Source organism: Neospora caninum, chromosome VIII (assembly GCF_000208865.1).
Source record: "Neospora caninum Liverpool complete genome, chromosome VIII".
NCBI lineage: Eukaryota > Apicomplexa > Conoidasida > Eucoccidiorida > Sarcocystidae > Neospora > Neospora caninum.
In genome coordinates this window covers 3821104-3846091 of record NC_018395.1, presented here as the reverse complement: position 1 = coordinate 3846091, position 24988 = coordinate 3821104, and the positions used below count along the sequence as shown (strand labels likewise).

The 24988-nt window shown below is 56.9% G+C and overlaps 3 protein-coding genes across 3 annotated transcripts; 2 read left to right on the top strand and 1 right to left on the bottom strand.

Annotated features, from left to right (window-relative positions):
• On the top strand, positions 1–7321 carry NCLIV_034910 (conserved hypothetical protein; the record flags this gene model as incomplete). The annotated part of the gene is made up of 7 exons (XM_003883693.1): positions 1–43; positions 1512–2246; positions 2782–2886; positions 3163–3397; positions 3710–4418; positions 4915–6296; positions 6805–7321. The coding sequence occupies 7 exons, from the start codon at positions 1–3 to the stop codon at positions 7319–7321; spliced, it is 3726 nt and encodes a 1241-aa protein (XP_003883742.1).
• A 2020-nt stretch (positions 7322–9341) lies between these two features.
• Positions 9342–12290, bottom strand: NCLIV_034900 (putative casein kinase II beta chain; the record flags this gene model as incomplete). The annotated part of the gene is made up of 5 exons (XM_003883692.1): positions 9342–9587; positions 10208–10300; positions 10509–10634; positions 11074–11184; positions 11769–12290. The coding sequence occupies 5 exons, from the start codon at positions 12288–12290 to the stop codon at positions 9342–9344; spliced, it is 1098 nt and encodes a 365-aa protein (XP_003883741.1).
• A 2503-nt stretch (positions 12291–14793) lies between these two features.
• Positions 14794–18359, top strand: NCLIV_034890 (putative 3-hydroxyisobutyrate dehydrogenase; the record flags this gene model as incomplete). Its single annotated transcript, XM_003883691.1, has 7 exons — positions 14794–15363; positions 15656–15722; positions 15970–16106; positions 17130–17251; positions 17592–17724; positions 18047–18113; positions 18313–18359. 7 exons carry the CDS (start codon positions 14794–14796, stop codon positions 18357–18359), a joined length of 1143 nt encoding a protein of 380 aa, XP_003883740.1.
• Positions 18360–24988: the final 6629 nt, after the last annotated feature.

The following is a 24988-nucleotide window of genomic DNA, read 5'->3' as shown; positions in this document are numbered from 1 at the left end:
ATGGCTCCACTCTCTGCGCTGAACCTTTTGAGTGAAGACAAATGTGAGAAAAACCGGAAAATGGAAACCTCCAGTCAGAAGCTGACGTAGGCTACCTCTGTTTTTCTCTGGTGTGTACATCAGCTCAAGGAAAGCAGTTCTTCGGGCAGCGCATGGTGTGAACGCGACGAGGGAAGCAGTCTTTCCCAGAGAACAGGGCGCGTTCCACTCTCTTTTACTAAGCCCCGGACGCATATTTTCTCCGTCTCTTTTACGTCTCTCCTTTCTGTCGTTCCGTGCTCTCTTTCTTTTCCGATTCCGTTTTCCTTCGCTCTCCGCGCCCCCCTCATCTGCCCCGCGCATGTGTGTGGCCGACGGCGTGTCGCGCGTCCCGGACAAGACAACCAATTGCAGGGCTGAGAGAGAGAATCATACGGAGAGAAGAAATGTGAAAAGCGAAGAACAAGAGTTTGCCTTCTCTCAGTCTTGTATTCTGCGGTGAAGGACGCCAAAGCGACTGGAGAGGAGGCAAGTTTCTCGCCTTTTTCGCCGGGAGACGGGAGTCCGTCCAGATCACCGATGCTACACATCGTCCATGCCGGCGCAGATCGGTTCGATTTCGGCTGAACGCTCCACAGAAACGGGAGACGGCGGGGACCAAGAGAGCCTTTCTCTCCGGGCAAATGGGAAAACGGCCTCGCGAAAAGAAAAATCTACACGCAGCGCGAGCGTTTCTGTCGGGCACATGAAACACATTCATGGGGAGAACCGCCGATCGTGCCACGCCTCTCTCCGACGCGGTCGAGTGTATATACATCCCGGCCCTTCTCTTTGAATTTGTTTCAATCCCCCGTCGTTTTCCCCAACGCACGCGGAACTGCTGTCGACGCCCCCGAAGCAGCAGTGGACAAGAGGCCAAGAGTGGCGGAAGAAAGGCCACAAACAAACGCGCCTGAAGAGACGGCGACCGGTGAACGTGACGAGGAACTGGAAGGCGAGACAGACGCCAGCGACAGGGAGGAACCCGTGCCACGGTTTCGAGGAAGGCAAGATGGCCAGTGGACGAGAGAGGAAAGCGTCGTCGCCCAGGCGACAACGGTGTTTCTCTCTGAAATTCTGTCTCTGCCGTCAACTGGTCCTTTTGTCGTGCCTTTCGTTTCCAGCACTGCTTGCCTCCTTTTCCTCCTTGTCTCTCGTTTTCCCTTCCTCTCGCCGCTCCACTGAGTCACCAGTCCACGGCCTCGTCTTTGTAGGTGCTTCGCGTCCTCCAGCCTCTCGAGTTTCCATCATCCCCTCCCCTTTGGCAAGGCCGTCACCAGAAACGTACCGCAGCGATTCTCTGTTCTTCCCTACTGCCCCGCAGCCGCACTCCCCGCTTGCCGCTCAGCTCCTTTCTTCCAAACCTGGAGGCGGAGAAAACCAGAGGCCGTCTACAGCTTCGTCTCCCTCTCTTTCCTCACCCGCGTTGCCTCTGCAATCGTTGCCTTCTTCTGGAGGTTCTGTTGCTTCTGCGCCTCTTGCGTTTGCCGCAGCCAACCATCGCGCGGATCCTCTGTCGCCTCAGAAGGAGGCGGAAGGCGGGAAGGAAGAGACTCTGGACGTGTCTCTCGAGCTCCCTACGCTGCCGGCTCACTACACCATCGCTGGCTTCCGAGTCCACGGCTCACGCGTTCTTCCCTCGCGGCTTATCCGCCACATTGAAAAGGCGCTTCTTTCCAAGCACCAAACGCCTTCTTCCTCTTCTTCCACTCCTTCCTCTTCTTCCGTGCCTCTATCGGCGGAGGAGAATGCGGCGCTCGTCCGTGCTTTTCTTGCGCAGGTGAATTCGTGGTACATCGAGAATGGGTATCTGTTTGCGCGTCTCGTTCCGCGTCCCCATTTCCTGTCCGTGGGGAACGCGGGAGACAGACCGAAGGAATCCAGCCTCTCGGCTAAGGCAGGCGCGGAGGTGGACGAGGCGGAGAAACGTGCGCCTGCCTTTCTTCTCACCTTCGACTGCGCCGAACCTCTCGTCGCAGATCCGCCGCTCCAGATCACCTTCCTCGAGAGACGGCTCTCCGAGAGTGCTCCCCATGGCTCGGAAGTGGAAGACGCGAAGGCTGAAGACGCTCAGCCTGACCGACACGAGGCCCGCAGCCGAGGCGCCTGTCTCGTGGAAACCACTGGCAGACTGAAGCCGGAGGTCGTCGCCAAACACTTGCGTCTTGTTCCCGGCAGGCCGTTCAAATGGGATGCGGAGCGCTGGCAGCGGGCTGCGACGGAATCTGGTAAACACGCGAAGGGGGAAGAGCTGCGCAGAGCCGCAAGTGGAGACCTCGAGCGGACCGCTCTGAGAAGGTGCTAGGAAGGCGAATGGAGATAGCCCGTTCGAACATTTTTATCCATCTCGAAAGAGAGAGACGTCCCTTCGCCGAAACACCAGTTTCGTCTCTCGCGTTGGTGTGGCGGCGTGTGGTTCCGCCTTCGCGAGGCGCCGCCTCGTTTCACTCTGTCGGTGTCTCTTGCTCGGGCGAAAGCTTGGGTCTGCGTTCGTATCTGTCCTCCCGCCTTCTCGGTGTTTCGGTCGCCTCCCTTGTTCTCGCCTCGCTATTGCCCTCTCACACCCTTTCGCGTGCCCCACGCTCTGCTTCCCTACTTCGTTCCGCTCTCGTCTCGCTGTCGGTTTTTCCGCCTGGCGCATCTCTCCTGCTGTTTGTGTCTGCTTTCTTCTTTCCCCGGCTGCGTCGTTTTCTTCTCTCGGTGGTCCCGTTGCTTTTCCAATCCGTTTTCGCCGCTCCCGTCTCTCCCTCGTTCCCTGCGCAGATCTTTTCGAAGACGCACAAGCGTCTGCCGTGGTGCTTCCCGGCAACGAGGGGATTCGCGTCGAAGTCATCGCCTTGGAAAAACCTGTGTATTCCTTTCGGCCAGGTGAGACGCTGGCCAACCCGAGGCTGACCCACACACTCCACACTCTCATATACATATATACATATCTATATTTATAGAGGTGTGCTTTGGTATCTGTTTTTTCACGTGTGTGCGTGAATGGTCTTTCCCGCGTTTTTCCCTACATGCTTCACCGTCGCCGTGCGTTTTCCTCTCTCACCTGTGCGCGGTCTGGCTTCCCTTCCTTCCCTGACCTCGTCCCCTGTTCTGGGCTTTCACCCCCTCTCCGTCTGCCTCGGCTTTCCTTCGTGACTTCAGGCGTCTCCTTCTCGTCGGCTCTGCGCGACGTCGAGGGACAAGTGTCTCTGGAGCACCGGAACGTCGGCGGCTCTTCTGCCCGCGCCCGCCTCGCGCTCCGCCTCGCCCCTTCGTTCGACTTCGTTCCGCGCCGGGGCATCCCGACCCGAGCCGAAGGCGCGCCAGGATCTCCCGGAAGGCCCCAAAGCTCCTCGCTCTCTGCCGACCTGCTCTTCAACTCGCTCTCGCGCGCGACGTAAGTCCCACGGAGAACGCGTAACAGGAAACCCGATGCCACCGCCATAATACGACGCGAGCCACGAACAAGACAGAACGGTCGCATGCCAGTTTCCATATACATATATATATATATATATATATATATATATATATTGCCTACGTGCCGGCAAATAGATGTACGGTAATGTAATGATTCCAACGCTTGTCCCGGGTTCCTTTTATTTATACATATATATATATATATATATATGCATGTTTCTATCTGTGCACGGTGACATGTGTCAGTGGGCGTGGATGTATGGGCAGCGTTCGATGTGTGTTTTTTCAGAGACCAGGAGTTTGTCCGTTTGTCGATGTCTGCCTCGTCGGAATTCCTACCTCCACCTGTCTTGCCGTCTTCGCCTTCTCGGACGACTCCCAGTCTCCCTTCCTCCTCTCTCCTGTCACGCGTTCTCGCCGCTTCGTCCGCGACTCCGGAAACCCCTATTCCCGGTGTCTCTACGCCGCTTCCTGCCGCCTCCCATTGTCACCCGCAGAAGTCGACGCGCCTGCTCCTTCCGGCAGGCCACTTTTGTCTCGGCGTTGCTGCCTCGGGAGAAAAGCGTCTTGGGCACTCCGGCACTCTGTGGGGCGAGGCCACCGTCGAGCGGAGAAAGGGGCTGTATGTACATCTGACTGGAGTAGATCGAAGGACGCCTCGCGAGGGCGACGGCGCCGCGAACAACCGCGACGCTCTCAAGGAAGGTCCACGTGCACTGCATGCGGAGAACGAATCTGAGAAACCCGAAGACCAGAAGAGCGAGGCGGGCCGAAGCTGGCGAGCCACGATAAGAAACACTTTCGGAAAGCTGCGCCCTTCCCTCTCCTCAACGCCCTCAGAGAGAGCCTCGGCAACGATGGTGGCTGCTGATGACGTCGCCTCTCTTCTCCCCTCTCCTCTCTCTGGATCGATCTTCTCCGATCCCTCTGTCGCACACGATGTCGCCAAGGTGGCCGGAGGCCTTCGCTTCAAGTTTTCCTCTGGACCTTCGACGCAGGTAAGGAGGGAGACACAAAGAAGCCAAGACACGCACAAGACTCCCACGTCTCCCTTCTCGCCCCGGTCCGGCTTTGTCCTTCCGGTGACGTCTCTCCGTTTCGCTGTCAATCCTTTCGACCTCACCTGCGTGGACCTCCACAGCCTCCAGCGCCCTCCCTGTGCGGTGCGACACATACAGTTCAGCCGCCACTATGGTTTCTGTTTTTCACCTCGCTGGCCTGCCGACGCAGTGAGCCACCCTATCTCTTTTGGCACGTTTCCGCTGTATGTACACTGCACCCCCAACTCGTTTTCGTTGCCGAAGGATGTGCGCGAAGGCTCTCTCTCCCAGCTCTCCTGGTTCACTGGCGTCCTGTCGCCCCTGGGTTTTTGCGGATCCTGTGTCGCTTCACTCGCGAGCTCTCTCCCGCCCCTTCCCGCACTGTTGCTAGGATGACCCACGTCTGGTGTCGACGTTCTGCCGCTGCCACACATGCTGTTGTGTGCTGCTCCAGTTGGCCCTGCCTACCGCCCGGTTGCCGACCACCTGGGCCTTCGAAGCGTCCTCGTTCGCTGGTGTATATACACCTTACACGGCCTCCGACGCCGAAGCTGCGTTTTCGCCACTTTCCTCGTCTCCTGGCACCTCCGGCGACCGTCGGCCTGCGCCGTCGAAGGCAACCTCCTCGTCTTGTCCACCTCGTCCCGGCGTTTCGGGCCTCACGGCTCGTCGCCGCCAAGCAGGCGACCGTCGCGACTCTTCGTTTTCGTTTGCCGCGCTCGTGCCATCGCCCGTGTCTTCCCTTGCCAAGCTGTTGCCGAAGCGGCTGACGGAGAAGACCCGGTTCTCTAGGAGAGTGCGCGAACTGCGACGGGCTGCCGCTGCGGCGATGGCTTCTGTCTCACCTTTAGTCTGCAGCCGAGCGAGGGAGGCGGCTGTGTGGACGCGGAGTGCCGTCCTCGGGAACCTGCCGTTTGCGCCTCGCCTCTTTCCTTCTTTCTTTGCGTCGGCTTCGCCTTCGTCTCTGTACTCGTCTCCTCCTCTTCCGTACTGCGGCTTTTCTCTGGCCCTCGCGTCCCGCGCGTTTCCGCTTTCATCTCTTTTTCCCGCCTCGTCTCCACCTGCTTCGTGCTCGTCCCCTGGACGTTTTAAACGCGTCTTGACAGGGTGCCTGGCTTCCGTCCTCTCTTCCTTCAACTTTGCTCAACTTGCCGTTAGCACCCGCCTCAACGTCGACCTTCTTCTCCCTCCACGGCTTCTTCTTCCTCTCCTCTCCGGGTGTCTCTCTCCTTCTTCTGCGTCTGCGTCTTCCGCATCCGCTCCTTCTTCTCTTTCTGGTCATACTTGCTCTTTGCGCGGTCTCCTGGGGCGCGGGCGTTGCCTTTTGCGTCTGCTCCACTCACAGGCTTCTTCTTATCTGTCGGCGTGCCGCACTACCCTTTCGTCTGCGGAGGCGCTCCACGAATCTCTCGCAACTTCGCTTCCTTCCTCTGCGTCCTTGTATGTCCTCCCGCGCCTCTCTCTCTGCGCCTTTCCGGTCTTTTGCCCCGCCTCAGCTGCGCCTGCGTCTGAGCCGCCGCTGCCTGCGGCTTCCGCCCCTTCGTTTGCTTTCACCTCTGAGCCTGCATCCACTTCCGCGCGTTGCTCGGCCGCTCCGAGCGAAACTGAGAAACCAGTGTCTCCTGACATCCTCGCTTCGCTTCCTTCGCACGCCGACAGACGGCGCTTCCTCGCGGCCTCGCTGCGCGCAGCTGCAGCGCGTTACCCCTCCTGGGAGATGGTGAAACTGACCGGGAAGAAAGGGAACAGACTGCGAGGCTGGGGCTCCGAACCCGTCGGGATCTTCGAGGCAGTCGCCGAGGGCTCTTTCGAACTCAGCGTCCCTATCGTTGCCAGGTGAGAATCAAACGTATCTCGGACGGGCAAAGACTCCGAGCAGGAAGCAGAAAGAGAAGGAAAGACGGGGGTCCAAAGGGGAAGAAAGGGAAGGGGGAAATAGACGCGGTGATGGAGCAGAGAACGATAGGTTAACGGAGACCGAAGCAAAACTAGGGGGGACGGCAAGCGGGTGACCGACGGCAAGCAGGTGACCGACGGGGGGGTTAGCAGGCGGTCTATCGCTCAGAGTCAGACGTCAGACGGTGCGTCTGTGACACGAAACACAAACGCGGGTGGAGATGGTAAACGAGAAGAGTCCGAAGGAAAGCGTCAAGAGAATGGGTACGGAGTTCGCCTTCTCGTCGCCGGCTTTTCCAGCGCACTCTCTCCTCGACTGTGCGAAGGGACTTGCCGTTCCCGTCCCCGCCTCTGTCACCCTCCTGCCTCTTGTGTGCTGAGGAATCCGTTCCCGAAGCTGCTTGTTTTCTCTTCTGCGCTTTCGTGCGTACTGTCTCTGTCTCGTCAGACTCCCGCTCGGGCGCGGACGGCCTCGCCTGCCTCTCAAATTGATGGAAGTCGCTGTCTTTTTCGATCACAGCGTAGGTTTCTCGCCCTTCCTTCTTCCCGCTGCCTCTCCGTCTCCGCCGAGCGCAGCTGCCGCCGCAACTGCCGCTGCGGCCCGCGCCTTGGGCTCCACGGCAACTCCGACCGCGGTCGGAGACACCGCGTTGGGCTCCAGCGCCTTGACCGGCGCGGCGGAGCGAGCCTCTGGACCCGGCGGCAGTCGCCCCCTGTTGTTCCTCGCCCAAGCGAAGCAGCGACTCCTCAAGAGGGGACGGGAAGTCGGGGCGAGCGTTGCTGCGGCCCTCGAGAGAGGCTTAGAGCGAACCGGGTGGAGCGTCTGCCACTGGCCATCGGTTGGTGTGTGTGTTCGCCTAGCCCTCCTGAGCATCACGTTTGCAAGGCCTGTCCGAATCAGAGACGACGGCGTCTCTCTTCATCCAGGGCGGTTCTTTGTAGGCATGGTTGACGACAGCTTGTAAGCGACGGGAGGCGCGGAAGCAGAGCCGCAAAGGAGAGGCAGAAAACGCACGGCTCGGCACGAATCCAAAACGCGGAGCACCGAACAGGAAGAAGCTGAGCACAGGCCGACGAGAGAAAAGAAAGGAGGGAACCACAAGAGGAAAAGGAGCGGGCGACGGGCGTCCAAAAGCAACTTGGACGCAAACCAAGATCCAAGCCGGTTGCATTCGCTGGAAGGGCGGAGAAAATAATCAGGAGTGTCTGGTGTTGCTCATATGAGAGTTCACATGTTTTTTCCAGCCGTGGGTTCCTCGAGAGGAGAGAGATAGAAGCTGTGGCCTCCTTCCATGGAGACCTGAGACGGCGTTCAAATTTTTTGAACAAGGCTCCGTCACTGTCACAGACGGCTGCTCTTGCATTTTTAGTTAGCAGAGCGTCATTTCTTTTCGATTAACGCAAGGCGGTGCTGAATGTTTGTCTCGTGTGTGCGCCTCGACATTATCCTATCCCTCCGAGAGACTCCCCGTGGTCGCGAGAGACTCTCGCGTTTCCGTTCTCTCTTCAGGAGATCTTTGTGATCTCCTATCAAACTGCACGCCTGCTTCTCTCCCTCTGACGCCGTCTCCTCTCGGCTCTATCGAGTTTCAAAGTACGGAGCGAAGCCGCTTGGAGTGTTTGGTGTACAGACAGCACCCAAGCCATGAGAGAGACTTGCCTGTGTTCTCCGCCCCTTGCGACGGGTGCCTTCTGGCCTTATGCGCCCACCCGCTACGCCGTCGCGTTAGAAGGGATCCGTTAGAAAATGGCAAAAACGCCTGTCTCGTTCGTGGCTTGGATTCGCCTCCAGGGAACGACCGTCTCAGCAGTGACCTGTCGATTCCTAGGATGCACTTTTGTTTCCCACATCGCCGCCGTGCTGTTATATGTGTGGTTCTCCCGTTTTGCTGTGCATGTGGCTGCGATAAAACGCCGCGTTTCTTGTCCACGAAAAGATACCCCTAACTGGGTCTGATGCGATACACGACTGACGAGCCGGTACCCGCCTCACTCCCTCAGCACTGCTGCACAAATCCTGTGTCGAGGTCCGCGTGCATAGCCTACGGGCCGCCGCCCTACAATTTGCTCCTGGAAGTGTCCAAGCCGCATCGCAGTTTGCGTATCGAGACTCGTCAACCATGGTGCCCGTTTGCGCCGTTTCAGATGCACAGAAACACTCGGTTCTCACCGCCACTCTGTCCGCTTTTTCTTCCCTTTCCACTTTTTCTTCCCTTTCCACTTTTTCTTCCCTCGGCGACAAGGCCAACAACCGCCAATCCACTCTGGCCACCGCGGCCACGTACCCTCACTTCGACCCTCTCTCCTCTATCTTCTCACATTCTTCTCTCTTCTCCTTTTCTTCTCTTCACTCTTCCATCTTTTCCTCTCCCTCTCGGCCTCGTTCGCGCTTCGCTTGTCACCGATCCTCCCGAGGCTATATTTCCTAAAGGGCGGGTAGCGACAGAGGCCGATAAGACTCCCGCAGCGCCGGCTTCACTCGCCTCTTTTCCTCGTTCCGCCTTCGTCGCGCAAACACTCCCGTCCTCTCAGCATTCCTCGCCGGCGTGCGCCACCGGCACGGACGTGACTGTGTCAACGACGCCAAGACAAATACACACATCTACGCAAATACACACAAAATCACGCACACGTCTCCAGGTGGAGACGCGTTGTTCGTACAGGCACAGGCGGGTGATGGGACGATGCCGAGATCGCAAAAGGGAGAAGACCAAATGTACCAGATACCGTTTTTACCTCGGAGCGATTTCGGTGAAGGCGAGACGATTCCGTGTCAAGCCGGCCGCCGCCGACCGGTCCCTCGACAACACGCCCCTTGGTCCCCCGCCAACTCTCTGACCAAAACAACACTCATTCCTCTCATCTCCACCGCAACGTCCCTGTCTCCATCTTGGTCGTCTTCTCGTTAGCTTCTTCCTCTTCTTATTCGCTTGAACTACGTTCCCTGGTTCGTCTGTGTTTCTCGTCTTCAGCGCGCCCTCGGATTCACGTCCCGGAGATCTTCCAGTCTCCCGAGGGTCTGCTGAAGGCCTCGCCGACTGTTTTGGAGAACGCAGCGTCGCCTGTCTCCGCCGTCAGCGTCTCTTCCTTCTTCTCAGCCCCCACCTGGGAAGTTGTGTCGCGCTCTGCTCGCGCCTCCTCGCCGGCTCCAGAGGTTGCCGGTCCGGCAGCCGAAGCGGCGAGCGCTGGCCGCGTGCTCCCCGCAGGCACGCAGTCGACTCCGTACTCGCCCTAAAAGCGAATCACAAAAAAGAAAGAAGAGACGTGAAGCAGACCGGTAAGCCACGGCAAGAGCCGCGCACTGACGGGGACGGAGAGCGAGGCAAGTCCTGAGGAAACAAGTCGAGACAACGCCCTAGCGGGGCGAGGAGAGAGCGAATGGCGGACGATGGAGACCCACGCGGCGTCGACGCGAACGCGGGAAGCGAGACAGTGGACATTTACGTGGAAAGGCACGGGCGACGGGGAAGGTGTCGGTCGACAAAAGAGATGCCGACGTTCACACGGAGGACGCCAAACGGGCGTCAAGGTTCGTGTGCTCGACGCGGCCCCACACAGGCGCAACGCGCGCGCGACGAGACGAAGCACGCTGGAGACCGGGAGTGTGGGGTGTGCGACTGTCCCAGAGGCCCTCTGGAAAGGGCTGAAGGGGAGAATGGAGAGGCTCTGCCATGTGCAGCGAGCGGCGACGAAAGGAACGAACGAGGTGGAGAGAGAGGCGAGAGACGACCCCCCACGACGTGAAGGACCGCAGTTTTCTCGGCGAGGAAACTAGCGGTCGAGACGGAAGGCAGACAGAGAGACAGCGAAAGTAGGCACGCGTGGCGGAGTGGCCCAGGCAAAACGCTCACCCTCTCGAGCTTCAGTTGAACGATGGACTTTCTGTTGTGGACGCGGAAGCCGAAGATTTTCGGCTGGTACGGCACCGGGACGTCGAGGGGTACCTGCGGCGCGCATCGACACGAGAGGAATTCGCCGATGAAGGAGGCGTTTGCGGGGGAAAGGCGGGGCGGTTCGGAAGCCTAGAGCCTGGACGGGGAAACCGCGCGCCCCGCGGTGCCACAAAGCGCGTGGACAGCGACAGGAAGCAAAAAGCGGCAAAGTGAAGAGACGGGGAACGCAGAAGACACGGAAGAGAAGGCCAGCTCTCACCAAGTTCGGGAATGTCTGAAGGAAAATGTGGGGAAAGGAAGGACCGAAGAAAGCGCCGTCGATGTCTTTCGCTTCTTCACTGCCTTCGCGCACGTCGTAGGCCTCTTGGCAAAGGGGGCAATACAGCTGAACGAGGAAACGAAAAGAACAAGCGCCTTTGATTCAGAGGCAAATCCAAAGACGGCCACATACGTTTCCGTACATCCGATTCCCCTAGAAAACGGTGGGCAAACAAGGGCGCGCGGTGCGCATGCACCCCTTTGCATGCATCCCTTCCTCTGCGTATATCGACGAACACAACGTCGATACACCCTTCGATGCGGGCACTCGAAATCTCCGGTCTACCAGAGATGGAAAGCAAGCAACCTAGTTGCACAGGAACAGAAAAGTCGCGAGAGACGGAGATGTACACAAGAACACGTATTTTGACAGGCAGGAGTCCTGATAAGACACAGGCCTAAAAGCTGAAGCAGGCGCCGTTGAACATCGATGTGCGGCTCTTTCTGTGCCTCGTTAAAATTTCCTGTTCGTTTAATTTGTGGAATCAATTTTTTTAGTGACACACCCGAAGACGATGCGAGCTGAGATCTGGAGAAATGCCGAGAGGCAAGACAGGATGGCGGTCGCACAGGACGCGAGGGCATTCGCCAAATTGCCCTGAAATGTACTTTTCGCGCTGCAAAACCAAAACAATTTTAGACATACATGGCAGCCACGATCCCACACATTCGCCCTAAAGTATGTAAATGTGTCTGAAGATGCACTTGAGATACGACAGAGAGATAGAGAGAGAGAGACAGAGGCAGATATATATATATATATATACATATATACATATATATATACATATATATATATATATATATATATACATAGAGATAGATCTCGACTTAGATGTCGAGAGATATAGACATGGATGTAGATGCATCGCCACAATCGCGCCGGCACGGGGTAGATTCGTCGCCAGACACCTCCAGGGCCGGAGCCACTAACGGGGGCTGGAAAGCAGCGGAAGTGGAAGAGGCACACAGAGAGGCCCCCACCCCGAGAGAGGTCGGTCCCGATGTGCGTGTTGATGACTCCACGCCACGCACCGGACACAGAGTCAGCTGCAGAGAGGTACAAGTCCGGTGAGTGCAGAAATGCAAACATGAAGAAAGGCGAGACAGAGTCTCGAGGCAACGCCGTGTCTCTGGCGCCGTTCGTGTTCCGCATGCACCTGGAGCGCCCCTGGCCGTTTTCTTCCTCGTTTCGTCTTACCATTTGAGCCAAGCCTCTTGGCGTGATGACATATCTCGAGTGGATCAGGCCGTAGAGGTCCATCGCATCGCGATAGACTTCGAGGAAGTGCTGCTCGTCGATGTCTTCGTCGTCCGGCGCCGCGCCGAGAATCATGTCGAGGGCGGCGTCGTAGTTGCCGATGAGGGGCTTCAAGCCGAAGAGGTTGAAGGTGTCTTTGATGTATTCTTCGTCGACTTCGCTGAAGCACTCGTGGCCCTCGAGGGCACAGAACCAGGAGATCCAGGTTTCGCCTTCTTCCTCGCCGTCTTCCTCGTCGTCCTCCTCCTCCGACCCGCGGGTGAAGACGGCTGTACCTACAGCCGCTGAGCGCACGTTCGACGGCTCTTCACGGAGGCGGCTCTCAGCCTCTTGACGGCTCAGCTGCCTCGGCTCCTCCCGCTCGCCGACTGCCGGCAACAGAGGAGAGGCGATATCCGAGCCGAAGTGGGAAGGACGGGTGCCGCCCGCCCCGCCGCGCGAACCCGAAGACGCGAGAGACATCGTGCATGCACAAAAACCTGCGTCTGGCGCAAGCGGAAAAAGGTGGCCGCACAGGACGCAGGCGCGCCGAGCCGGGAAACTGCGGAGACAGGCGCAGCAATGAGTGCAGAGCCGACGGCAGCGGACACTGGGAGAGAGACCGCGTGTTGATCGGAGGCGAAGGATTCGCGCGGACTGGACAAGAGAGGCACGAGGAGAGGCTGTCCCTGGGGCTGTCAGAAAGCGCAACGGGCGGGGCTTCACTCTCTCTGAGCAGAGAAAGGGTGTAAGAAAAGGAGTCGGAGAAGAGCCGGCTTCGCGAAGAAACAGAGATGCACACCTGAGAGTCCCGAGGCACCGAGTGGAACGGAGAGCGGAAGCCTCCTGGGTGAGAAGGGGGAAGGGAACGCCGCGAGCCGGAGACAATGCGACTAGGGGCTGTGGCGCACCCTTTTTGAGAGAGACGACGGAGGGGGAAAGATTGCACTTTTCGAGCAGCAAACACAGAAGCAGCCGGGAATGACCCTGCTGAGGGACACCCCAGACGAATGCAAGACGCACGAGTCACGGCTTATGAGCAAGGTGCGACTGTAGCCAGAGCGTAACGGCGGCAAAGCCGTTTGTCGACGCATTCGTCGTTCCAAAATCCTGGGAGAAGGTCTCCTTGGAGACGGGCGACCCCGCCGTCTCTCGGCCGCCGTTCCGGGTCTTCGTGAAGTCTTATTGACACGTGGAGAGACTCGCGAAAGAAGAGGTGCCGGCAAGAGACAGCGGAGGAAGGAGGAACGGAGCAGGGAATATGACTTCAAGGCGCCAAGCGAAGCTCTCGCGGTGGAGGGAGACAGCCGGGAAGGTACGGGAAGTTGTGAAGCGTCCTTCCAGGTGCCCCCCGACGGTATGGGCGCGTGCCAAAGAAGAAAAAGAGAGCCTATTTTCTGGGGCGTCGCGAGATTTTCCGAAGGTGTACGGAAAGCAGAAGCCCGCCTGGCAGGACTCGATTACATGCGCCTCTCTGCTGTGAAACTGGAGGTGTGGAAAAACAGTGTATAGACAGACGCCAGGCACAACCACACCCCACCAGAGGCTTCCCAGTTTCTCTGCGCGGAGGCTTGGCGAAACCGAAAAAACGACACTTTTCGGGCGACTACGCACACCAATTACCAGGGACGACGACTCTCAGCGGGCCGGGTGAATCTCTTTTTTTCCCGATATTTCTGCTGCCGCTCGCGCTTTGCAGCAGAACGCTCCGTCCTTGTTGTTCCTCTCAGCGCAGGCAGCGATCAGCCTCCAGCGTGACCTCGCAAACATCTTTTCTCTCTTCTTTTCTACGCCCAGTTCGGCGTATAACCGGAAGCTCGGCTTTCGTTCTTACCTGCCCTTGCGGCCTCCTATCACGTGTCGACGATACCGTTACCCTTTTTTCTCTCCCCGGATCCGCCCGGACAGAACTCACGAAAATGAATCGAGCACGCGAGCCTTTTTCGCTTCGCTTATTCTTCGCCGACGCCACTTTCGCCGCTTTTTCCGCGGAAACGGGAGGACCAAGAACATCGTGCATCTGCACACCAGCATACACACGCGCGCCTCGAGTTCGAGGGGTAACCCGTCCAAAAACTGGTGGGGAGAATCGAAGCGGGGTGGGACATGTGGAAGCTTGTCGTCAGGTGTGTCCACCAGAGGTTTTGTTATGTTCCTGAAATTATGTGGCATCATGTGGGGTTCCGGTAACCGCGGAAGTCGCACATCAAGTTCGATGGCGCAGTTTTTGGATACGGAATGGCGTCGTCCGCGTGCGTTGTGCGCTTCGAGTTCCGCAAAGAGGGCGACCTGTGGGCGCGGCGAGATGAATAACTCTTGGGAACGTTGGCACGGGGAAGAAGACGGGAGGCCACCTCTCTTTTTGGTTCAAGAAACCTGTGACTGGTAGTCTTGTGTATCCAGGCAATCCCCTGCAAACTGTGAACGCCGGGGTGTCTGTACACCAGAGGCCTTGGCCAATGCTACATCCGAGTGGCGGCGAAATTCCAGTGTTTGGACTACTCTGTCTCGTAGTGCGGTTCCACTCTCCGGACGCGGCTTTTTCTCCTGTCTGCAAATGGCGACCGTGTCCCTCTCATTTCTCTTCACGTCAGCAGGTAGATGTGCCCAAACCGTTCCTCCCTTCCGTTTGACTGCCTTTCGGCAGGCTCGATGCGGGGCGGGGTTGGCAGTACGGGGGAGCATGTGCTCTTTTATCGGGCGGTTTCTCCCCGCGACTCATCTGTGTTTGCCCACAGGAAGGGAGAGTCCACGCTCTCTGCCTGACCTTCCTGTCTCGTTCAGAGAGACTTCACTCTCTCTGTTTCCACGTCGTCGAACCCTCGCCTCCTGCGCACGCTCCCCTCTCGGCTGCGCCCCGCATGGGATCCCCTCCCGTCAGGAGCCTCCGCTGCAGGCGCTTGGCGGCTCAGGCCGTGCAGCGAAGAGCGAAGAAAACGCTGAGATGGAAAGAGGACCGCTTGTTGGGTTCTTAGGCTTGGGCAATATGGGGCTGCCCATGGCGACTCTCTTGGCGCGGCGTGGTGTGCGTCTGTGCGTCTATGACCCTCTAAAACCCCGAGCCGTACAGTACGTTACGCAGTTCGGCGCAGTCCCCGCTTGTTCCGTGGAGGACCTCGGCTGCAAACTGCGAGAGTCGATTTTCTCGTCGAATCCAGAGTTGCGAGCTCGCGGAACTGAAGCGCGCAGACAACAGGACGACGCGAAGACTCGAATGCAGGCGTCAGACCCCTTACGCGAGCGCCGCCATCCGTTTCTCGCCATGTCTTCTGAGTTTCCCCATCCCGTCGCTCTTCAGAACGAGGCGCATCCGGGCGAGACGAACGAAGGCGCTACGCCGACCTTGGCGCGACAGAGTGGTGGAGAAAGATCGCCGTTCGGCCTCGTCGTCTGCATGCTGCCGACAGGACGTCACGTCGGAGAGGTTCTGTTTTCCAAGCACGGGTTGCTAGACGCCCTCGATGGACATGCATGCGCGAAGAACGTGGAAGCCCCCGGGACGTGTCGTGCGCTCGTTATCGACTGTAGCACTATCGGACCTTTGCAGGCTGCCGAGGTAAATTACCCTGAAACAAAGGGACACAGGCGCGTTGTCCTGGCCATGAAATCCCTCTGTACCCTTTTAGCGAGACTTGGGGTATCGCGTCTGGGAGAGCGCCCTGCGTTGCGACAGAAGGGGACATCCGTGGGAGAGGCTTTACGAGATAATACACTCACAGCCGAGAAAATGTGGCCACGGTTCAAATGTTGGGCTGCGCAAAGGCGGCCAGCAGGCTGGATCCTGCCTATAGACGTCTGAACCGTGGCCCATCTCGGTTCTCGATGTCTCGTCCCTGTCGTCGCTGCAGGTTGCCGCAGGAGCGGAGCGCCGAGGTCATCACTTCGTCGATGCTCCAGTGTCTGGCGGCGTCCCAGGTAAGAATCGAGGAAAGACATCAAACCTGAGGCGAGACGAAGGCCAGAAGGGATGTGCTGGATCCGTCCCGTCTCGGGCGGGATTCTCTGTATCTCCCACTTCCTCTGCGCATGTGTGGTCTTTTCTCTGCGTCGTTTCCCACCTGTGCCTCTTTTCTACCTTCTCGTTTCCTCTCCGGGCGTGGCAGTCCTGTCTTCCGTGTTTCTTCCAGAGGTGTCCCTGTGCTGTGTTGCATCGCTGCCTCAGCTGCTACTGCCGGTACTCTCACCTTCATGGTGGGAGGATCGAGGAATGATGTCGCGATCGCTTCGCCTCTTCTCCGTCTGATGGGCTCACGAGTCGTGCACTGCGGCGAAGCCGTAGGCACGGGACAGGCCTTTAAGGTGCGCGGTTGAGTGCTCTTTGTCGCCCTCGCTCATTTCCTCCCGACCAATCTCTCTGTTTTGGTCTCGCGCTGCCCCGCATTGTGCCGCATGTACGCCACTAGCCTCTTCCGCACATCGAACTGTCGCGGCTCCATCTCCCGCCGGCTTTTTCACAGAGTCCAGTCGCTTGTGTTTAACGTGGAACTACGACACCAGCACGCGTGGCGCTTTGGACGAACTCTTATTTCTGTGTTCTGTTTCGACGCACGTGAGGTTTCCTGAATCGCAACGCGTACTCCGACGCCGTTTTTGTTTATGTGTGGTGTCGTGGACACAACGGTCATACCCTACGGTGTCCGAAGTCTCGCCATTCCACACGTGTCGCTTCACAGTTTTCTGGATCAGTGAATGCGAAAGTTCCCTTGCCTGCGCGGTTTTTATGACTTTTTTTTCCACTCCTCAGGCACGGGCGGGAGAGGCGACCGCTGTCGCTTCCGTTCTGCTTGTGCAGTGGAGAGTGGAGAGACCGAGAACGGTTGTAGTCGAGATGGGAAGGCCAAACGAAGGCGCAGTCCTTCGTCTCCTTCCTGTCTCTAGAGCGATCGTAACAGCCAACATGTTCCCGCTCGTCTTCGAGGGGGACGCCCCCAAGCACAGGACGAAAGCAGTCATCCAGCGGAGAGAAGTCGATGTTTCAGTTTCCCACCGTTTCACTGCATGCACACTTCGTCCTGACCTTTTTAGTTTGTGGACGAGCAGGTTGTGGGGGACTCCATCCTGTTCACGGGCTGCTCGCTCTGCTGCCGGGTGTCGGTCAGTTTGCCGCTGTCTGTGGTGTGCGCGAAAACGCGACTTTTTATTTATTCTGTGTAGTTGGCATGCTCTAAGTTGCGAGTCCCGGGAATGCACTCTGTGTCGGCAGTTTCGGGACGTGCGTTTCTTCCTTCGGTGCTCATCCTGCCTCTCCGCCGAACTCTAAGAAGTGTCGTCTTCCGCTCCAGATTCGTTGTGGTCGCGTTTTTCCCGTGGCATTGCATGCAGGTGTGCAACAACCTCATCTTGGCTGCCTCCATGCTGGGCGTGGCCGAGGCATTTCGGCTGGGGGAGGCTCTTGGTGTCGATCTCAAGCTTCTTAACGACGTGGTCAATGCCTCTTCTGGCAGGTGCGTCGTTTCCGAATGAGCGACACGTGCACTTTCACAGCATGCGGCCTTTTCTCTGGGGCGCTTGTCGCGGAGCGGGTCGGCCCTTGTACAGAACCGTTGGCAGCCGTGTCTGTCCTCGCCTCGGTGGACCGTTTCTGCTTCTCTGCAAAGGCTTACTGGCACCCAAGTCCCGCTGCATGCAGGACAGCTGTCTCGTGGGCCGTGGCGCCTGCATTTGGGCGTGGAACTGTATGTCGACGGAGCTGCGTTTTCGGTGGGGAGAACGTGTTCTTGCGTCACATTCGCAAAAAGAGACTGGACTGAGAGAAACTTCCGTTTTCCCCGTCTGGGCATGCAGATGCTGGTCGGCGGAGCAGTACAACCCTGCACCAGGGATCGTGGACGGCGCACCAGCGAGTCGCGCGTATGCAGGCGGCTTCTCAGTTGACTTAATTGTGAAGGACTTAGTGCTATGCCGAGACGCTTTCGAGGTAAGGAGGCAGAGAGATGCGAAGCAGAGAAAGCACACGACGCGCGCGAAAACCAGATCTTGACCAAACGCAGCAAACTTGAGACGCTAGAGTGCATGTTTTCCACACACGCACAGTGCTCAGAGGAGGGACTGCTGCTGAACGAGAGACAGAGCGGCAAGACGGCGTGCCGTGCACAAGGGACCGAAAAAGTGGAAGCTAAAACAGACAGAGCGAAAATATGCCTTCCACGCACCTGTCGCGCTTTGCACATGAAACGAAGGGACTGTTAGGCAAAGGACGCGAGATACCTGATTCTGTCACCTCTCGTCTGTTACCTCAGGCTCACCCCCTGACTTGCCCCGTGACGGACGCGGCCCTCACGATGTTCCGTTCGATGTCTGACAAAGGTACGAGGGGGATCAATTTCCTTGATCGCCTTTCCTTCGCTCTGAGCGTTTCCGACGCACCATGCGTCGTCGAGTCTCTCCAGTCCGCGAAACAAATCCGCGGTCAGTCGGCGTCCCAGCAACCCGTTGCGGTGGATACAGTGGCCGTTCTCCTTTCGAACAGAGTGTTGTTTTTGGTTTCGCGATTCTGTTGTCTCAGGCCACGGACACCTCGACATCGGCTGCGCATTCCGTCACAACACTTGAACGCGCGCACGGCGAACGCTGACGCTGATCGCTGGGAGACTGGTCCGAAGTCGCACGTGCAGATTCTCTGCTTCTCCTGGGTATATCTGAATCTCAAGGAAATGTGAACGCGCAGTGAAAGTAAAAGGAGGGGCTGGCTTGCGCCACGGCAAGCATTTAGAGAGATGAAGGCCACGGCAAGCATTTAGAGAGATGAAGGCAGTCCGTGTCGGGCTTCGCTGTTCCGTTCAAGGGTGCTCGGATGTCCCTTGTCGCGAATCCGATAAAGCAGCAACATTCGACTGCCTCCCGAGAGAGCGACCGAGTGTTACATCGAAACTTTGGTAACACTTTCAAGAAATACGCACTTTAGAAGAGGGCGTGAACGCGCTTCCCAGTCTGGGGCGCCCTACTGAACGCAGCGTAGCAGCTTCTGACGGGGCGAAGCTCTTTTCCTGTCAGGTCCATCTGTCGGCGGTTTGGGCATGGTCGCGTCGTCGAGTTGTCTATTTGGGTATGCGATCTTAATGAAAAAGAGCGACCGTCCAAAGTACTCAACATCCGTGTGTACCCCCGAAACGTTCCTCTCTCTCGTACGGCGAGTCGAGGCAGCTGGAAGGCTACAAAGATGTGAAGAGTCACAGCGGTCTACTTTTGCGTGCGCGGGGCGAGGTGCGTATGGTTGAGCGGGCTTCTTCGAGTTTACCCCTTTTAAATGCGTATCTGTAAGGGAAGTTTTTTTTGCTGCCGTGTGACTCGAGGGCGAGACAGCGTAAGCAGGTGGAACCGGATCTTAGCTTCGTTGCTTTCACCGAGGTTCTCCGTGTGTGGTGATATGTGAACCGAGATGGCCAGGAATCTCCCGGTGAATTGGACTACATGCGGTTCTTTCTAATATAGTCTTCTTGGCAAGCGTCAATGTCTTTTTTTTGTTGTCAGCGAATCAAAAGGTATCAGGTTTTTGTCCATCCTTGTCACAGGTCGTTTCCCGAACATCTTGTTAACAGCGTTCGCTTATTTGCGTTCACCATAGGAATACCAATTGTTTTGTAGGGACTCCGTGTCTATGCGCCTTATCGGGAGTGTAGAGGGAGGAGCCTCTTCTTTGCGTTTTACATTGCTGATGTAGGGAGGGAAGAGAGGGCCTGTGTGTGTCGAGGCTTCTTTTTAGTCACAGGTGAATGGACGTACAACATCTGCAATTCCGTCCGCTATCGGTGGTGGTGCCGTTCCGTTATTCGTAGAAGCATGCGAACAAAAGGCTTGTTTCAACGTTGTGTTACGTGTTCAGCGGAGAAAGGGCTATACGCCGCTTCTCCCGATTGTTTGCTGCTCCGCACCAGACGTGTTGCAACCTCCTGAAGACAACGATCTTCTGGGGTTTTTTCACTTTCTGCATGTCACCACCGTCCAACGACTTCACCCGGATTCGATAACTCGCGATACTGTAGCCTGTGGGCGAGCGACAGATGTAACGCCCGTCTGCCAGCATTGTAAGGAAGTTCCACTAGGGCCGCGTAGGTTTCCAACGCGGGGTGAATCACTCACTACTTACGAGGGTCCATCTGGAGGCTCTACACTGTGACCAAAGCGCACCCTGCAAGACAGGACGGCTACCACAGAACGGTAGGTGAACACGATTCCGTGTCATCAGTTTCGCGCAATAATTCGTAGGCCCTATTCGCCATCTCATGACCGCTGCGACTTACAAGATACAGAAACAATCACACATCCTGCTTTTTGTACCCCAGAGCGCCAGCGGCCTCTTCTGCAGGTGGCGGCTGTTCAAGTCCTGGATCGTCTTCATGGATCTTCTGTAAAGGCGTCGTAAAGTGCCATCAGTCTGTTAGCAAACCAGGCACACGCGCTCGAGGAAAGCGAAGTGAGTCAGACAGCCCCTGCCTTGTTCTAGAATGTCTTTTAAGTTTCTTGGTCAGTCTGGACAGTGAAGCCTGACTTGTCAAGCATCGTACGCCCGGCTGTGGAGTAGGGCATGAGGAAAGAAAGTTATGGTACGGAACTGTCGAGTAAGGAAACATATCAAACCCATTCAATCGAACACTTCCGGGTCTTATCTACCAGAATGCCGCGCTAGTGCAGGAACGAGAGGACCATCATACGGCGGGGATTAGCTCTCTTCACACGCGGCTGCCTCGTCGCATGTCGTCTGCGTTGAGAATACGATCAGACGTGGCAATGGATGCACTACGCGGGGCTCGTCTAGGAATCGACGGAGTTGTGGTTTTGTCTCGTGGTTAGCAGTGCCTTGGAATACACAGTTTTCCAGGGCCCGTTGTGGAAAAACTTCAAGAGCGGGCGGGAATCTCACTGATGGACAGCAGATGGCAGCGGAGTGAGGAAGGGATTGACTGTCCGGGACAGTAGGAACGAAGCAACAACCTGGATACGTTTATCGCGTATACACAGGATCTGTACGCAAAGGATGAAGAGGACGGAGTGAAGCTGGCGACGGAGAGAGTACACCGAATCAGCCAGGTGGGCCGGGGACAGGCGCGTCATCCAGGAGCCAGGCGAAGCTCCAGTTTGAAATACAAACAAGGAATAGGGAACATTGGAAGTCAGACCAACCTCCGTATTCATATACCCGAAGAATGGGAAATGTGTGCTGTGATGGTTTGTGTGCGCTCATACCCTAATCCAGTGTCCACCTATCGGAACGAACACATCGAAGCCGTTCTCTGAAGATAGTCGTGGAACTTCGGAAAAGCGTCAGCTGTACCAGGTACTTTTTTACACCTGACATTGTCGTTATATCCGGAGCAGTTAGGGGCATCTCCTCGTAATAATTACAGCGGCAAAGCACAGCATTTACGACAGTTCACCTAACTATTCGAACGCGTGCTCTTCACCCTGCTGAGTCCGAGTGAAAATCATTCACGGTTTTTTCTCTCACCCATTGAGACGGGGCTAGGGCGGTACGGTCCACGTGCCAAGGCGACCTAACGTCGTCGGTGTCATCCGCTTCGTTATTCGCTTGTGTAGCAGCAGAGGATGCGCGGCCTGGGATTTGTCGACAAGGAAGCCTCTGCTGTAAAGAAGAAGTGACGGGCCAGCGGATGCAATGCAGCCGTGCGAACAGTGGAGTGCTGGAGCGGCGATCTCTGCTGGGATGGACCGAATGCATCGTGTTTACTCCCAAGCTCCTCAGAGTGTCCAAGAGAAGCAACGCGGCCTCAGCTTCTGTTGCAATTTCGTTCCGCAAATCGTAATCCTCAGCTGCTGATGAGGCACACCAGATTGACTTTCCCTTACAAACACCGGCGGCCCACAGTCTCCGTGACGAGTCGTGGAACGTGATGCCGGAGAAGCGCGAATGCAGCGAGGCCTCACGCTCAAATCTTGGACATGGCTGCTGCACTCGTGGTCCTGTCCTCAGAACACCACCCGCGGAAGCACGAGGGGAGCATGATGTGGAGCGTAACCGCGTTTCTTCACTCGGTGACTCGGGCCTCTGTGGTCTCGCATCCGGCTTTTCCTGCGAAAGATTAGCATCGCCCCTGCGGCCAGTCGCCTTCGACTTTTCAGCGCCACAGTTCAGCCTGGACTTGAGAATTTGCGGCACTGCTCCTGTTGCAGCAATTGCGAGAGCGCTTTCTCTGGCGCATGCTTTCTCCAACGCACTAACTCGCGGTAAAACAGAAGTGACACTCTGAAGAGGGGTGCGGAGCCCCCCGCGGCGGACTGCAAAGGTCGAACACACCCGCAGGAAGGCCGGTAAACGAATGGAATATCGGCCGCGTTTCGTCTCCTTTTTAGCCTGGAGTCCTCCACTGTTGGCACCGGCCGTGGGTTGTGAAGTGTCGTCAAAAATTTCCTCGTGGTGGATCGTTGAGCCGCGGAATCTGTCGCCTTTGCCGCCGTGAACGGCACAGTCTCGGTCTTCCGTTCTCTGTGCAGCCTTGGTTCCCTTTTGTTTGTCCTCTTCGGGAAAGTAACAGTCGCTCGTCTGATCTTCCGTCCCTGCGCTGGCCTCTCGAGCGCCGTGAGGGCGTCCGCCATCAGGCACAGAGGAGACGTAGTTGGGCAATACCCCCGCATCACCTGCGGCCCGCAACAGTGGTACAGTGATGGAAGTAGCTGAGAGGAGAAGGAAAAAGATGTGAAGGGTTGCGTTGCCTCTGCTCTCGACATACGAGAGTGGCCACAAAGAAGCCTTCTTTGTGAAACAGCTGCTCCGGGGACCGCCTTCTTCAGACGCTTGTCCACGAATTTTGTGCGGCTCCCGCGTCACGTCCCAAGTTCGGAATTCATGTCGCGCTTGAGCTAGTGGAGTCGCAAACACATACACGCCCAAGACCTTCCTTCTTTCCAGCGTAGCCTGAAAAAAGAGATGCGCAGGACAAGTGGGAGGAATGTTTTGCAAGAGCAAGCGCCACGGGAGGGCAGCGGCTAAAGCTCTTGGGTTTTCGTGCACGGCAAAAATACCGTGATTGTATCGCAATTCTGGTATAGCTCCTCGGAGCAAATCATGAGGCTGTGACGATGGGATACCGAATGCTGTAGCTTCTTCCATAGTTACCTCCTTGAATACGCAAACAAATTGCCACCGCCTCCTTCCTCCTTGTCTTGGCGAGCAAGCAGGGGAACAGTGGAGGGGTGTTGGCTTTTTATGTGTCACTGGACTCCACGGTACTTGATTGATTGAGCAGCTTGCCGCCTCCGGTTCTTCCTGTATTTCCATCTTCCCTCCAAACGTTCCCCATGCAGAGGGGAGGGTTCGGTCCAGAGAACAGTTCTGAACGCTCTCCAGCTTCGTCAAGCATTTGAAGTCATCCACTCCTGCTCTCTGGTGCCTCCGAAGGCACAGCTGTCGCCACGGCTCCGTTTCTGAAACCCTTCTCTTCGGACTGTTTCCACTTCGTTCCACTCCGTGCTGGCTTTCCAGGCCTCGGTGACGAGACGGTCGTGCGATGCAGCTATCATATTCGAAGACAGCTGTTCGAAGCGCCTCTCCGCGTGTGCAGCCCAAAGTTAGCGGAGCGGCTCTGTATGCGGCCAACAATGCTTTGCAGCCTGCTTCACTAGTCAGCCGCCTTGTGGGCAGAGAGGTGACGAGAGCTAGCTCAATGTCGTCAGAGTTCCAGACAGTGGAGGATGCGCTCGTGCACTCCTCAGAAGAGCCTGTACTACTGCTCGCTCTCCCTGAAGAAAGGCGACGCAGTCGTCGCTGTTTCCTTGCAGACCTTCCCGCTGTAGCGGCACCACATGCCCACGTGAAAAGAAATAAACCATCAAGGACAACAGCACTGAATGCACGTGGAAAAAATGAGTGTACATTGCAGCTGCCAGTCTGTGTTGTCCTGAAACTGCCTATTGGGTTATTGGGGAGCAGGGAGGTCTATGCATTTGAACCTTGCGTGGGAATCCCGTCGGCGCTTCGCCGGTGCCTGCAAGTCTGCGCTCTCGATTGCCGATTCACAAATCATCTTGCTGACACGCGCTTCCCTGCTCCTGGTCGCAGGCTTCCTGCCTCACCCTCAGGCTCCGTCACCGAGTCTTCGGTAGGACGGGTTTTGAGGTGTCGTCTGAGAACCTAGCTACCTTTTTTACTACATAGCTCCTGACATGGCCGCTGCACGTGTTTGTAGTCAGCGATAGTCTGAAAGCTGCCCGCCACCTGCAGCGTCAAGGGTCGAGCGTGCGAATGTAAAGATAGGCAGTCAGGATGCATTTCTACTATACGCTTACTGGCGTCTCTCCCTCTGCTAACGTGTGGAACCTATCGAGTTCTGTATGATTGCTGTTCACCAACCCACTGGACTGGATAATCTCGCCAAGTGTGCTGGATTTCACTACATCAGCTCTGTACTACGCTCACTTGCGATGTGTGATGCACACGGCCTGCCAAAATACGTAGGGAGTTCTCAATCCACCTGTTCGCCGCAGAGGCCATCATCTAGGCGCGTCGGTGAGAACAAGTAAGACGGACTTCTTTGGAGCGTAGTGCAACGTCCGCGATTCTCCATCGCCGACTTTGTGGGTTATTCGACTCACGATTTGAAGCGAGGCATACTGCATGAGAGACGAAAAGCCGAACGTTGTTGTGGTCTTGATTTGGCGCCTGGTCCTGCGAATGTTCGCCCTTCCCCTGCGCGGTCGTGCCGCTCAATTCGTCAGAGCTATCAAAGTCCAGCAGCAGAAGCTGAGCAAACGAAGAGTCACTGTCGCACAGTTCCATTGCACACGAACCGTATTCTCCGTTCAAAGCCGGAAGGCTTCTTTTCGAGGAACCAGGGTGTCAAGTGTCGGCGTTTTTCTGTAAGCAGGTGCGCCGTGAGTTGATGGACTCAACGGCCGCAACGCCACTGAGATGGAGTAGTGAGGCACAAAGCGTGACACTTTTTGGAGGCTCCCAGACTTCTAGACAGCAGTAAAAATTAAAGGGTTCTGTTAGTTTGTCTCTCAGCGGGAAAGTGACAATGTGAAAAGCAGAGAACCAGTGCCACAGTATGTCTACGCAGAGGTAGCCGTCGCCGAGGTCGCTACGCTGTCGCCTGGCGGGCACTCCGCGAAAGCCGGCAAGGATAACCGCCCAGTGAGCAGCAACATTGAGTTGTCTTCTTCTTAAGACATTCGAGCGGCACACTCGAAAAACGAAAGACGATCCCGTGTGCACACACAGGGAAGGG